Source organism: Macaca fascicularis, chromosome 3 (genome assembly GCF_037993035.2).
Source record: "Macaca fascicularis isolate 582-1 chromosome 3, T2T-MFA8v1.1".
Taxonomy (NCBI): Eukaryota; Metazoa; Chordata; class Mammalia; order Primates; family Cercopithecidae; genus Macaca; species Macaca fascicularis.
In genome coordinates this window covers 7,759,500-7,775,028 of record NC_088377.1, presented here as the reverse complement: position 1 = coordinate 7,775,028, position 15,529 = coordinate 7,759,500, and the positions used below count along the sequence as shown (strand labels likewise).

The 15,529-nt window shown below is 37.4% G+C and overlaps 1 protein-coding gene and 1 pseudogene across 7 annotated transcripts in view; both read right to left on the bottom strand.

The window, feature by feature from the left end:
• The window catches only part of BRWD1 (bromodomain and WD repeat domain containing 1), a 132,906-nt gene that overhangs the window by 46,336 nt on the left and 71,041 nt on the right, over positions 1-15,529 (bottom strand). For 6 of the 7 annotated variants that reach the window (XR_012431990.1, XR_012431991.1, XR_012431992.1 and 3 more), the window contains 5 exons: positions 10,335-10,429; positions 8,417-8,606; positions 3,899-4,024; positions 3,703-3,810; positions 544-668 (listed from right to left, as the gene is read on the bottom strand). Coding sequence is in view for 4 of the 7 variants with exons in the window: in XM_074034010.1 (XP_073890111.1) it covers positions 544-668; positions 3,703-3,810; positions 3,899-4,024; positions 8,417-8,606; positions 10,335-10,429 (644 nt within the window). In the remaining 3 variants the exon portion in view is untranslated. Of the gene's footprint in view, positions 1-543; positions 669-3,702; positions 3,811-3,898; positions 4,025-4,665; positions 5,357-8,416; positions 8,607-10,334; positions 10,430-15,529 lie in introns of those variants that run through there. The other variant, XM_074034011.1, reaches the window with a different exon arrangement.
• On the bottom strand, positions 7,084-7,941 carry LOC102131364 (protein N-lysine methyltransferase METTL21A pseudogene; annotated as a pseudogene).

Below are 15,529 nucleotides of genomic sequence, written 5' to 3'. Positions count from 1 at the left end.
AAAATATTTCAATATGTAATCAAAACGAGATATCTTACATATTTTTTCTTCATAACTAGTCTTCAAAATGCAATGTGTACATTCACAACACATTCATTTCTTTTAAAAAAAATGTTTATGCCTCATACTCTGCCAAGTCTCATTTAACACATTTAATTCAAATCATCCACATTTCAAGTGAGCAACAGCCACATGTGACTAGTGGTAACCCTATTAGGTGTAGGAAATTATTTATTCCGAATTTTTTCAAACACAAAGGGCAGAAAAAATTTGGCCTGTATGTCAGAAATCTCCACCTACGTAAGTGGCATGAAAACCATATAAAACAGACTGCCCACACTTAACCAGAACTGTGACATGCCTACTATGACTTCAGTGTGGGAGATGGGTTTCCTAGCCATCAGAAACTCGAGCCACATCTTAGGCTATCCACAGTGCTCTACTAGTTACCCTGGAGTCGAATGGGAAGGGCATGCTAATCATTACATCAGCAAAATGGCAAATTTAAATTTAAATAATTCCATTTTAAAAAATAATACATACCTAATAGAGAAAGATTTGTCCATAAGTTTTCCAGTTGCTGGATCTATAAATGCTAGTTTGAGGCAACAGAGTGTAGGGGGCCCAACTTCATATCGTATTCCAACTATTTTAACCAATTCTTGATCCTTTAACAGACATATATTTTTAATGGTTAAAATAAAAGCAATTCCTTAATACTATAATTCTCCACATACTGTTATATTAAGTAAACTCATAATTTAGGCTTTCAAACCAGCAGACAAGTTTAATCAATACCATTAAATTACATTCAATTTTGCTAATCTCCACATATTTAATATAGTTTCTAATACAAAGAACATCCTTTAGAAAATACACTATAAAAGTATAAGACTGAAAACACAAATCTCTGATTAGCGTAATATCTAACAACAACCACTGTTAAAAATCTAACATATTTCCTTCTGGCTTTGTTTCGGAAACAGGGTCTCGCTGTTTTGCCCAGGCTGGAGGGCAGTAGCACAATCATGGCTCACTGCAATCTCAAACTCCCGAGCTCAATCAATCCTCCCACCTCAGCTTCCCCAGTAGCTGGGACTGACTACAGGTACAACATGCCACCACACCAAGCTACTTTTTTATTATTTGTAGAGACAGGGTCTCCCTATTTTGTCCAGACTAGTCTCGAACTCCTGGGCTCAAAGTGATCCTCCCACAACAGCTTCCCAAAGCGCTGGGATTATAGGTGTGACCTGCCACACCCAGCCAATGCACATTTCTATTTATATAGTTTTATATTATGCAGTGAAAATGTGTAAGCATTCTACTTATTCCTAAGTGTTCTTCAAAATCCTGATATTAAATTTCTGCCTAATACATTAAGTAATATTTGTTGAGAATCTACCATATACTATGACCTCTTCTAGGCAGTAGGGACAGGACAGGAAACAGGTGTTCCAAGTCCCTACCTGGATGGAGTATCCATCAAATGGATTTGCCATAGTCAACCCTCCCCCCAACGTCTGCTTCTCTGATACTAGGAATACAACAGATCATTCATCCACTTATTCACTGAACAAATGTTATTATTATAATCTACCAAAGTGCTAAGCACAGTTCTCATCATTCACAGTAGTTATGTTCTATAAAGTCATCTAGAACACGAAAATACTAAATCGGTGCTGTAGAGGATATACAGGGATAGGCTCCTGCAAAATTCTGGTCCCAACACTGTAGTAAACCAGCGTGTACATAACCTGGCTTTATGTGTTTCTGTTTAAAGGTACCTTATTTAATATGTTGTTGATCTGCAAACACTTAACTGATACCTGAATGAAGCTTGTCTAACACACTTTCTCCATAAGGCACATCTCAGCCTTCTAGCACTTAAGAACACTAGACAGCATGTCAGCACTATACTTAGGGGCCATTTTAAACAGCAAAGTGACCACAAAAAGCACAAAAATGGAAAATATGTGGCACTGAACAGACCATGAAAAGGACACTTGTTTGCAGTGCGAGAGCTAAAAAAAGAAGGCAGAGCAACACCTTGTTCAACCTCAACTAGAAACATGCTCGTCGGGCAAGTCAAATTTTTCACCACCCTGAGCATGTACAGAAATGACCAAAAGGCTCCAAGAATACTGTTTTGGGGATTACAAATAAAGCAAGCACTGGCCGGGCGCGGTGGCTCAAGCCTGTAACCCCAGCACTTTGGGAGGCCGAGACGGGCGGATCACGAGGTCAGGAGATCGAGACCATCCTGGCGAACACGGTGAAACCCCGTCTCTAATAAAAAAATACAAAAAAACTAGCCGGGTGAGGCGGCGGACGCCTGTAGTCCCAGCTACTCGGGAGGCTGAGGCAGGAGAATGGCGTAAACCCGGGGGGCGGAGCTTGCAGTGAGCTGAGATCCGGCCACTGCACTCCAGCCCGGGCGACAGAGCCAGACTCCGTCTCAAAAAAAAAAAAAAAAAAAACAAATAAAGCAAGCACGCAGTTCACAAATACAGAATCCAAGAATAATGAGGATGGACTGTACTTAGGTACATAGTCCTAAGTTAGACATAAATAAAACCTCAAATGTATATAAAGCCTAACTCATAGAAGCAGAGTCATTAAGTTGAATATAAGTGTTAAAAACAGCTATCTTTGTTAAAATAATTAGTATTTTCTTCATGTTCTAAGTTTTTAAAAGTATCAAAATGTGTAGAATAAAAATATAAAAAATAAAAAACATGTGTAATACTACCCCACAGATCATCACCATTGACATTTTGATGTTTTTCTTTTGATTGGCTGCAAATGTTTTTAAAATTTTGCTATCATAACCAGAAATACAGTTTCACGTCCCATTTTTCCTATTAGTAATACACTGTGTAAATGTATCCATCATTCATTCCACAAATATTTTTCAACCTGCAAGTACAAGATGGGCTGCACACAGTAAGTGACTGTGTGAATGCACCGTGATTTGGTTAATTCACTATTGTGGAATATCTGATTTTTTTTTCCAGCTTTGTTTCTGTAAACAGTGAGTGAACTACAATACTCATGTATTTACAAGCATTTCTGTTTGTTTTCCAAATTACCAGACGAGTAAAATCACAGAATTAAAAGTTCCAAATATTTTTCAGTTTCAACTCCTATTGCCAAAATATCCTCTAGAAAGCCTGGACCACTTCACACACCCCACCAGCAATCTGAATAACTGTTAACAAACCAACATCTTTGCCACTTGCTAAAATGTGGAATTCTTTCTTGAGCTAAAAACAAACAAAATCACAAAATTGGCTAAGTACTGAAAAGGTAAAATTATTATTTCCTTATTTTAATATCCATGAGGTTAAACCTTTCTTCCAATTTTTATTTCTTCTTTTGAAAACTTGCATTTCTCCCTTTGAAAATCTGTCTTGGGTACATAAACATTTTTAAGATTGATAATATATATATTGCCAAGCTGCCTTTCTGAAACTCTAGGTTGTTGTATTTAACGTTTTACATACCAATCAGCAACATACAAATTTTGCCCATTGACAAGCCATTCCCACAGGATCTTAAAGTTTGGTTATAGCAGAAATGTTATCAAGTAGGAAAGAAAGTAATAAAATATGTTTCCAACAGGTTTTTAAATAGATTTGTAAATAATTTAACTATATATGTGCTAAAATGTTTAATGATTTAATAATGCCATCGTCCTACCCTAAGATCCATTTTTCTCCATGGCTCCTTATTAGGGTTCAATTCATAAATATTATTTCTTCTCACAGCCTCAATATAAGCTTCATGACCCTGTCGAAAATATATTACCTACAAAAGGGAAATATGCATTTAAAAATTAAGTGCAATATAAATTTTATGTTCCATATTTGTGTTTTTAAATTTGTGTTACTCTCACCTCATCACCCATTTGAGGAACAAAAGGAGATTTTCTAAGTGTGGTGTCAGTAATCCAAACTGGAGGATGAAATTCATATAAATGCTCCATATTTCCAAGCTCTCCTGAAGTCATCCTCCGCAAATTCTACCACCGGGAAGAGAACAAAGTTTCTTAGATTAGAAAGGGGCATGTACTCTTTGAATGAAAAATAAAAGAAACTTCACCATTCAGAATGACTATTTTTGCCACGTCCATCTAATGATTAGTTTTTACACAGTATATATATTTAGTTCCTTTACATAGGAATATATCACTTATAAAAAGCATTGTAAATCTACCTAACATTTTCCTAGTATCATCTCCTAAATTTCTCATAGATTCTCCGTGCTATTTTACATCCCATTTTAGGGGGCTAATACCCAACCTAAATCCTCTTTTACACATAGCCTGTTCTGCCAAGACTCCACTCTGAGTATGACCACAGGCTAATCATCACAGGGAGTCTCCTCTTGACTGTAGGTTGTAAGACTGGTGATTTTAAAATATGCCCACAAATCCCCTGATAGTTCTCTCCTCTTCAAGAAGTGGAAGTCTCTTCCTCTTAAGTGTGGACTACACTTAATGACTCACTTCTACCAAATATACTAAAGCAGATGAGATTATGTGCAACTTCTAAGACTAGGTCATAAATGGCACTGGGGCTTATCCCTGGCTACTGTTAAATCATTCACTCTGAGGAAAATCATAACGACACTCAAGCAGAGTGTCTCCAGCTAAGGAGAGACCTGTCTGGCAAGGAACTGAGGCCGACAGCCACAGGAATAAGCTCAGAAAGAATAACGTCCAACACTCCTCAAGTCCTCAGATGACTGCAGCCCCAGTCAACATGTTGTAACCTCATGAGCCAAAATCACCCAATTAATCAGCTCCCAATTCCTGATCCACCAATACATGAAATACGCAATGTTTGCCATGTAAACACCTAAATTTTAGGGTGGTTTGTTATACACAGCAATAGATAAACACAACGACTTAACATCTTTAAACAATGACTACCTGCTTGAAATCAGCACAGTGTACACAAATAAATAGGGATGATATTACAACGAAGAGACAAGTATGAAGACAGACATGTAAAATGAAAATGGTAAACGTAGCAATAACACACACAAAAAAAGAAAGCACCTTAAAATTCCTTGAAGTCTACTACTAGTGTTGAAATTGACGGGAGAAAATAAGAGTTGCTGTGAGATTCTGAGCAAAATAGAGCTTTCTCTTTAAGTTTCGGATTTGGAAAGGTTTAACTGTCAAGCCCACTACTCAGAACAGTGGAGGTGGAGAAGTGTTAATAATAAAGTAGCGTGGCCGGGCGCCATGGCTCACACCTGTAATCCCAGCACTCTGGGAGGCTGAGGCGGGTGGATCACTTGAGGTCAGGAGTTCAAGACCACCCTGGTCAACGTGGTGAAACCCTGTCTGTATGAAAAATACAAAAGTTAGCCGAGCATGGTGGTGTGTGCCTGTAGTCCCAGCTACTCGGGAGGCTGAGGCAGGAGAACTGCTTGAACCCAGGAGGTGGAGGTTGCAGTGAGCCGAGATGGCACCACTGCACTCCAGCCTGGGTGACAGAGTGAGACTCCATCTCGAAATAAATAAATAAATACATACATACATACATACATACATACATACAAATAATTTTTTAAAAGTTTATGTGTGACTTCATGAAGTGTATCAAAGTCAATCATAAAACAATATAACAATCATTTAAACCAACAATCAAAAGCCTCTGACTGGAATGTATCTTTTTCATTATTTGGTTTTGATATATTAATACTAGATCCTGGGGAAGCAACAATGAGAGATAAAGAAGCATTCCTGGCCCTCAAGAAGCTTACAGTCTACTGGGTAATACAGACACTGAACAAGCAATTACAAGTACAATACAGAAGGAGCTTATGTTTGGGAAGTTAACCTCTTAATGGAGGGATGAGACTTAGAATCTTTTTTACTGTTATCCTATATATTATTAAGAAGGCATGGAAAGCTTAGGAAACAATTACATTAAAGCAACATTTGAGACATGGTAAAGCTGAGGGGGAAAACCACAGCTTTTGATTTGATAAAGATAACCTATATTCTAGTCCAGGACTTTAGGTACTCTCAGAAAGTAACTAAAACTTTATTTTTACTTATCCCTTTGTTTAGATACTTAAACCTGAAATTAAGCCAAAAAGCATAATATGAGACCCCAGAAAACTCACATCCCACTCAACCAACCCAGAGTATTTACAATTTAAATGGGGAAAAAGATTTCAATAGTACTAACAGCTCAGGGAACATGTTAATCAGAAAACTGGGCTAAATACGATGTATTTCAGAAGGTGTTTAAAATTATTTGTATGATTTAATCTTGCCGAAACAAGCTTGCTAGTTTAAAGACGCCTTTATACCAATGCTTCACATCATCATAAATAGTGAAAACTGTTTATCAAGAGGGAGCAATATGGGGTACAGAAGCATGAACCAAAATCTCACACTAAATCTTTTAACATTAATGGAATTTCAGAGTGAGTAAATATGACTAGAAATTACAGCAATGGCCAGGCACAGTGGGTCTACACCTGTAATCCCAGCACTTTGGGAGGCTAAGGCAGGCAGATCACCTGAGGTCAGGACTTCGAGACCAGCCTGGCCAACATGACAAAACCATGTCTCTACTAAAAATACGAAACTTAGCCAGGCGTGGTTGCGTGGGCCTGTAGTCCCAGCTACTTGGGAAGCTGAGGCAGGAGAATCACCTGAACCCAGGAGGCAGAGGCTGCAGTGAGCCAAGATGGCACCAATGCACTCCAGGCTGGGCGACAGAGACTCCTCTCAAAAAATCAATCAATCGGCCGGGCGCGGTGGCTCAAGCCTGTAATCCCAGCACTTTGGGAGGCCGAGACGGGCGGATCACGAGGTCAGGAGATCAAGACCATCCTGGCTAACACAGTGAAACCCCGTCTCTACTAAAAAATACAAAAAACTAGCCGGGCGAGGTAGCGGGCGCCTGTAGTCCCAGCTACACGAGAGGCTGAGGCAGGAGAATGGCGTAAACCCGGGAGGCGGAGCTTGCAGTGAGCCAAGATCCAGCCACTGCACTCCAGCCTGGGCGACAGAGCGAGACTCCGTCTCAAAAAAAAAAAAAAAAAAAAAAAAAATCAATCAATCAATCAATCACACCGTTGGCACAAAGGACTGCTTTGTTTTAAAACTGCACATGTGTTTTTGTCTCTAAGGACCTTAATCGACACCCTCAATAACAGCATTCTTATAAATGATAGCCAACTGTAGGTCCTTGCTGTGGTTTCTCTTCTGTGTGTGTACATCTTTCTCAGTATCATAGTGAACCTTACAGTAAACTGCCTCTCCAGCATTGCTCAAATTATTCTGTTCATAGTGAATTCAGCAAGCTAAAAGAATCATGGAATGATTGCAACAGAGATGGTCCAGTGTTTGAAGAAGATTTGTGAATGTTTCTTCTAAATATATGATGTCGGCTCCAAGTATCAGGTCAAAATCTCTACGAGTAAAACTCCCCAAATTCTTTCCCCAAGTCAACTCCTTAACAAAAGCTCTGGGTTGGATACAAGGAGGTAAACTGCCTTGACCATTCGATTTACAAAATTCTAATGCTACTTTTCGATCTGTGATAGTCACATGAGCACCCAGCAGGGCAGCCACTCTGCCTATCAGCCCTATGCCAGCACCCAGTTTCACTGCGAGGCAGCCCAAGAGCACCACAGCTCCCATCTCCAGATATGTGGAGAAAACCATGGCCACATCCCAAACCACCGTGGCAATTCCCAGTTGTCTCTGGGACTGTCCTGCCGGATCTGTGTCATATGGTTCACAAAGGTGGCAAGAGGCTTGTGGAATTTCTGCAACCCCAATCCCACGGTCTCCTCATAGGGCACCAGGGCCAATCTGCCTGTACCCAGCCCTCTGATCAGACCTGTGCTTAGACAGGATGTTAAAGGTTTGAGATAATCCTGCTTTTTGACACATCCAGAAACATGCAGTCATGGCAGTTCCATCTCAAGACTAGAAGTGAACGACACTGGTGGATGCCAAGTCTCTCGCGGAGAGACCAGGGCCCCAGTCCTGCAAAGGACTCCGCATCTGTGAATCAAAGGCCTCCCCTATAAGTCCCACTAAATCTGCCCCCACCCAACCCTCCAAAGAACTGACAGATGCTCCCTTCCTTCCCACATGCCCCAGAGCTCCTGCTATCCACAGGGGTTGAGAGTAGGAGATAGGGGAGTCCACAGTGCCCTTCAGAATCCCCAAGACACATAAGGTGTCTGCTGCACCCTGAGAGTGCAGATTCCCGAAGGAGGGCTGACAGCTCGCCCAGCCCAGCCCCAGAGCACAGCCCAAGACACCCAAGGCACCACCATGCCAGTATCACGATAAATGTTAAAATAACATCTGAAATAGGGTAAAGCTGGGGTATCACAATACATGCTATTTTTAAAAATACATTTTTCTTACCTCTTTCTTAGGCTTATTTTCTTTCTTTCTCTTTCGTCTTCTTTTCGGAGGAGATAAATTCTCAGTAGATATTTCATCTTCGGAACTACTGCAAAATCGAGTAACTCGTCGACGACATGATGTTCTTAACGGAGGCTGCAAATTGATGCCTGCATCAGCTGTCCAATCGGAATATCTAGATGAAGAGTCACTAGAAAAGGAGAGTGCTTTCAGTTGAATGGAACCAGAATATAAGCAATGATACCAAGTCAATCATATAAAATTGAGGGAACAGAGAGAGGAGAAAAAGGAAAAGGAAGATACCAGAAAGATTTAACTTGAGCATTCTCCCCTCACTACCAACAAGTACTGAAGTGACTGAAAATCGTAACAAAGAGAGAGAAAAAGAGAAATCTTCACTAACACTATAAATGAAGGAAGGATATAAACCTGAAAAAAAAATTTAAGTATACTGTAGATAAAGTATGATGCAAGACAACTAACAATTACTCCTTCAAGGAAATAAAACACAGACTTATGGAAACAGTAAGAATCATACAAAACCCCAAAAATAGGCCCCACCACTACCCCCATGTTGGAGGAAGCTGACATATAGACCAGGAATTCCAACTGGAATCACAAGCCATCAGTGAATACACTGAGAAGCTAAAGGGAAGCACAGTTACACCAAACTGAAAGTCCTAAGTAGTCAGTTTCTTCCCAAGAGGAGTCTCCCTGTTATGACAGAAATCTAAGAAAGAGACTAGTCCTAGCTATACCTTAACGAAATCAGAGTCAAAGAGGAAACTAGTTATAGAAAACTAGTCCCTGATCCACTACTAGCTTCACCAAACAGAAATAATAATAAAAATAAAGGTCTCTACTTGGGCCATCCTTGGCCCAACTTCAACCAACCACACACCTTTTAAACATCTCTATCAAATACACACATGAACACATTACAAAAAAGTATTTATTAGAAAAAGAGTGTGTTTATAAAAATTATAAGAGGATCTGTTTTGGATAAAATTCAAGAAAAGTTGAATTAGAAGACAATGAATGAAGACACGGAAGGTACAACAGTGGTTGCCCGGGACATGAGGAAGGGTAAAGTGAAGAATCGTTCTTTAAATGGTATAGAATTTCTGTTTTGCAAGATAAACAAGGTTCTGGAGACTGGGTGCACAACTATGTCAATGTACGTAACAGTACTGAACTGCATGCTTTAAATGGTTATGATATTTCTGTTATGTGTATTTTACCACAATTAAATTTGTTTAAAAAAAGATAATATATTATGTTCTTTTAAAAAAAAAAAAAAAAATCATTCTAGCTCCTTGTCATAATGAAGTAAAACAAGACAAGAAAGGAAGCAGAGAGTATGTGATAATGGTTTGGACCAATACAGCACCAATAAAAAAAAAGAAAGATGATCTGAGTGATATTCAGGAAGGAGAATTTTCTAGCCATGTTATGGATAGGTGGACAAGAGAGATTAACATCCAGTTTTCTGGGTTGAGCACTTGTTGAGATGAATGAAAGTGACACGCACCAAGATAAGAACCAGAAGCTGACATTTTGGCCCCATGAAATTTGGATCTCGAAACTAACAAAAATTCAACACATGCAATAATAATGAATATACTTGTGGTTTTACCACACATACTTTAGATACTAGTCTTTTTAGGTACAGCCAAGATTAAATTTATATTTTCAGTATGCATGTTCAACAGCACTGGGTCAACTGCCTAAAGTCAACAAAAGACTCCTGAAATACTTCTACAGGAACAGCTGTTAATCTAGTTTTTGTCTCCTTTTAACTGTATTAAAAACTGTTCCACAGTTGCAAATTCTTGCCTCTTAAATAAAATTCAAGTATGATTCCATCCAAGGCTATGATTAAAATGCTTAAAAGATCACAACAATTAAAAACAGATACCTTGAGCTTTCGCTGTAACTTTCACTTTTTCTATCACTTCTCCATTCATCCTCTTCCGAAGAACCAGAACCTTCACTTTGATCACAGGAAGTCTCCTAATTTGTGAAGGGGGAAAAAAAATCTTGATCCCTGAAGTTAAATAACACATGTCCAGAAAAAAGCTGTACACAATCCTCCCCAATAAGATTAAATCATCTAAGAAAAATGAACGGTAATCAGTAAAAATATAATTAGATAAACTTAAAAAGCAAACTTCTTCACTACATCCCTTCCTTATCAAAGCATAAGACAAAAAGAGAACATCCATAAGATTTAACACTACCACCATTAGCAAAAAAAGTGATACAATAGGCCATTCTGAATAAATTTAATAAAAAGTCAATGTAAATGTTTTCCATTTTGGACTTTAGCTATTCTGATGGGTGTATCTAATTGTTTTAGTTTTCAATTTACTATGACATATTTTGGTAGCTTTTCATATGGTTATTTGTCATCTGTTTATCTTCTTTGGTGAGGTGTCTGTTAGATCTTCTGCCCATTTTTAAATTAGGCTGCCTTCTTATTGCTTGGTTTTAAGAGTTCTTTGTATATTGTGAATATAAGTCTTTTATCAGATATAAGTTTTACAAATATTTTCTCCTGGTTTGTGGCTTATCTTTTTATTCTTTTAATAGTATCTTTCCCAGAACAGTAGGTTTTCATTTCAGTGTAATCCAAATATTTTATCTTTTTTCTTTCACGATTGTGCTTTTGATACTGTATCTAAAAATGTTAATGCCACACTCATGGACACACAGAGATTTTGCCCTTTGTTATCTTCTAGAAGTTTTATGGTTTTTTTGTTTTACATTTACATTAAGCTTATGATCCATTTTGAGTTAATTTTTGTGAAAGAACTGGTGTCTAAGATTCGTTTATTTTGTATGTGAATGTCCAGTTATTCTACCACTGGCTGAAAATAATAAATTTATCCACCAAGTTCTCTTTGCTCCTTCACCAAAGATCATTTGAATATATTTGTGTCAGTCTGTTTCTGGGCTCTTTATGTTGTTCCATTGATCTATTGTTTCACCAGCATCACTGTCTTGAAAATTGCAGATTTACAGTAAGTCTTAATGCCAAGTAGAGTGTCAGTCTTTCAGTTTTATTCTTCTTCAGTGTTGTGCTGGCTATACTGCATCTTCTTCCTCTCTATATAAACTTGAAAAATTAGTTTGTCAGTAAAATTAATTTGCTGGGATTTTGTTTGGGATTGTGTTGAATCTACAAATGATGCTGGCAAGAATTTTTTAACAAGGGTGTGGATCAGCAGGAACTCTCATTCATTAAGGAATGCAAAATGGTACAACCACTTTGGAAGTCAGTTTGGCAGTTTCTTATAAAAGTAAACATAATAAGATCCAGCAATCACACTTGATGTTTACCCAAATGAGGTGAAAAATTATGTTCGCACAAAAACCTACATCCAGGTATTTATACCAACTTTATAATGCCAAAACTTGGAAGCAACCAACACATCCTTCAGTAGGTAAACTGATAAGCTATGATATGTCCAGACAATGAAATATTATTCTGTGCTAAAAACAACAACAACTACTATCAAACCATGAGAAGGCATGTAGTAAATGTAAATGCATATTAATAAATGAAAGAAGCCAATCTGCAAAGGCTACTAGCTATATGATTCCAATTACATGGCATTTTACAAAGATAAAACTTGGAGACAAAAAATCAGTGATTGCCAGGGGCTGCTGGGAAGAGAAAGATGAACAGGTAGAGCACAGAGGATTTTTAGAGCAGTAAAATCATTCTGTATGATATTATAATGGTGGATACATGTCATTATAAATTTGTCCAAACCTACAGAACGTACAACTCCAGAAGGGAACCCTAACAAACTGTGGAGCCTTGGTGTGATAATATGTCAGTCTAGACTCACTGACTGCAAATGTTCCACTCTGCTGCAGGATGTTCAAAGTAGGGGAGACTGAGCATGTGACCAACAGTAAAAAGATAAACGGTTTGGTTGACAGGAGTTCAGGGGTATGGGTGGGGGAATGAGTAAGTGTAGCACAGAGCATTTTCAGGGCAGTGAAACTATTCGGTATAATACTATTTTGATAGATACATAACACTGTGCATTTGTCAAAACCCACATAACTGTACAACACAAAGGGTGATTCCTCCACCCCATGTAAACTACAGAATTTAGTTATAATATAATAATATTCATTTCAACAGCTAGAGCTTGAACTAACTCAAAAGGTTAATAGGAGAAACTTTACAGGACAGATAGAGTACATAGGAACTTATTGTGCTCTTAAAAATAAAGTTGCTGTGGGTTTTTTTTAAGTCAGTGAAGAGAAAACAGGGAAACAAGACTGCCTGATTCCTACAATCCTAACAGCTGAAGTCTTCTTTAAGTTCTGGTCATGGATTCTAGGCAGGTATTTCTAAATTGAGACATCAACTTTTCTTGTAGCATTACCATTTATATTAGGTGTATCTATAACGGATAATGAAAATGCCATTAAGAATCAAAAACTGACCAACCAAATTTCAAGGAAACATCTAACTTTGCTTACTTCATCTGAATAGGCAAAATCAAAGCCAACATATTCTTAAAAACTGTTTCTCAAAATGTGAGTAAATGCTACTCTAGGAATACAGATCCTAAGGCCTACTGCTCTAGAACTACTGAACAAAACTCTGCTTTTTGTGCTCAAAGTAGACTTTTTTTTTAATAACAGTAATATAAAGACCCTTTCTTAAAAGCTACTACCTGAAATTAGGCACCCTGTGAAATGTTTTATCTGTATTATCTCAACTAACTCTCAAAACACTTCCGTAAGCACAGAAGTTAACATAAAGCTAATAATACTAAAGTTTTGGAAGCTCACAATTTAACTTCTAATTTTAACTAAGCCCTGGTGCCTATTTGTAATTTTATTAAAGAAGGTCCCTAAAATTATATCAGCTTCTAACCTCACAAAACCTAGATCCATCTTTGCCTGTGAGTTTTGTGTTATCTCCCAAGTTCTTACCTGCCCACTACTAGCTCTTTATATACACCAAAACCTAAGGCTAAGAAATGTGAAGTAATGTGTCTAAAGTCACAGGAAAGTAAGTATAAGAATTGGAATTAGAAACTAGGGCTAACTCTACAGCCCATAGTTTTTCTAAACCAAAATTGAATGGAACCAACACATACATACACATTGCCATCTCCACACCTCTGCAAACAACGTGGAATGAATTCATACCACAGGTGGAGAACAGTTTACCACAACACAAAACCAGGATTTATTTTAAAAGGTCAAGTAGATTTAATATTCTACATTATTTATCTTTGTTTTAGTGCAGTAGTACTCCTTTATCCACAGGAGATACATTCCAACTGCCCCCCAACTCTGCAAACCCCGCAGATAGATGAAATGGTGGACAGTACCCTAACTCTGTATATACTGTTTTTACCTGCACATGCATACCTATGATAAAGTTTAATTTATAAATCAGACACAGTATGGGAACAATGATAAAGCAGAACAAATAACAATACACTGCAAAAAAATTATGTGAATGTAGTTGCTTTCTCTCCCTGTCCAAATACCTTATTCTCAAAGTATCTTATTGTACAGTACTCACCGTTTTTCTTGTGATGTCAACCTGATAACTGACTGACAAGTAGGTAACACATAGATATGCTGGACAAAGGGATGATTCCTGTCCTGGGCGGGCCAGAGCAGGACAGTTTAAGATTTCATCATGCTACACAAAATGGTGTATAATTTAAAACTTACAAAATGTTTAATTCTGGAATGCAGCATTTAATATTTTCAGAACACAGCTGACCACAGGTAACTGAAACCTTGGAAAGTGAAACCAGGAATAGGGGGGACTACTGTATTTTTAAAGATCTGCATTAATTGAAATTATACCAAATAGATATAAATAGAAAAATCATAATATTACTAATAATTTTAAAAGAAAATACCACAGACAGTCATTCCTCATTTTTTTAAAAATAGCACTCAAAATAGGTAATAATGGAAACAATGGAAAACTGAAAAAAAAAAGGCATTAGCTGAAATCTCCCTATCTCATATATATGTATCTCATATACATATATATATGATAAAGACCTAAAATAAAGCATCTTAATGTGAAAATGGTAGAAACAATAATATCATCAACAACAGTAAGATGGTCCACTATATCCACCATTATTCACCATCATAAGTACTAAACACACAATACAATTAGACAAGAGAAATCAGTGAGAGGTATAAAAATTAGAAGAGTACTAGTAAAACTATATATTTTTGTAAATGAGAATATACTTTGAAAACCTCAGAGAAATCAATGATAGAATTAACTCAAATATTCAGTAAGGCAGGATACATAAAAAATTAAACGTATTGAAATCAATGGCTTTCACACACACAGATTATAATTATTTAGAGGATACAATGACAGAGAAAAACCTCACTAACTGACAAGATGGAAGAAAACATCTTCAATATATATGAAAGAACTAACACATCTAACACATAAAGAACTCAAAAACTGAGGGGGAAAGGGAGAGAACAAAGGCACAAGAGAAATGGCTAAAAGACATATATAGACTATTTGTAAAGATTTTCTTAACTCTATAAACATATGAAAAGTTGTTCGACTTCATGCATAATCAGAGAAATGCAAAATAAAACTACACTGAAATAAGCCAAAGACAAAAGGACAAATATTGTATAATTTCATTTATATGAATAATCTAGAAATATAAAATGCTATTCCAGTGAACACACAAATGATAAGAAAGCAAAATAGCCATATGGCTAATATGGAGAAAGTTTTGGTGGTCTGGATAGAGGGTCAAACCAGCAATAACATTCCCTTAAGCCAAGGCTTAACCCAGAGCAAGGTCCTAACTCTCTTTAATTCTATGAAAGCTGAGAGACAAAGCTGCAGAAGAAAAGATGGAAACTTGCAGAGGCTGGTTCATGAGGTTTAAGGAAAGAAGAAGGCATGTCCATAACATAAAAGTGTAAGGTGTAAGGTGAAGCAGAAAGTGCTTTAACGGAGAACCTGCAGCAAGTGATCCAGAAGATCTAGCTAAGATAATAAAATGAAGATAGCTACAATAACAGATTTTAAATGCAAATGAAATAAATAGCCTTCTGTTGGAAGAGGATGAC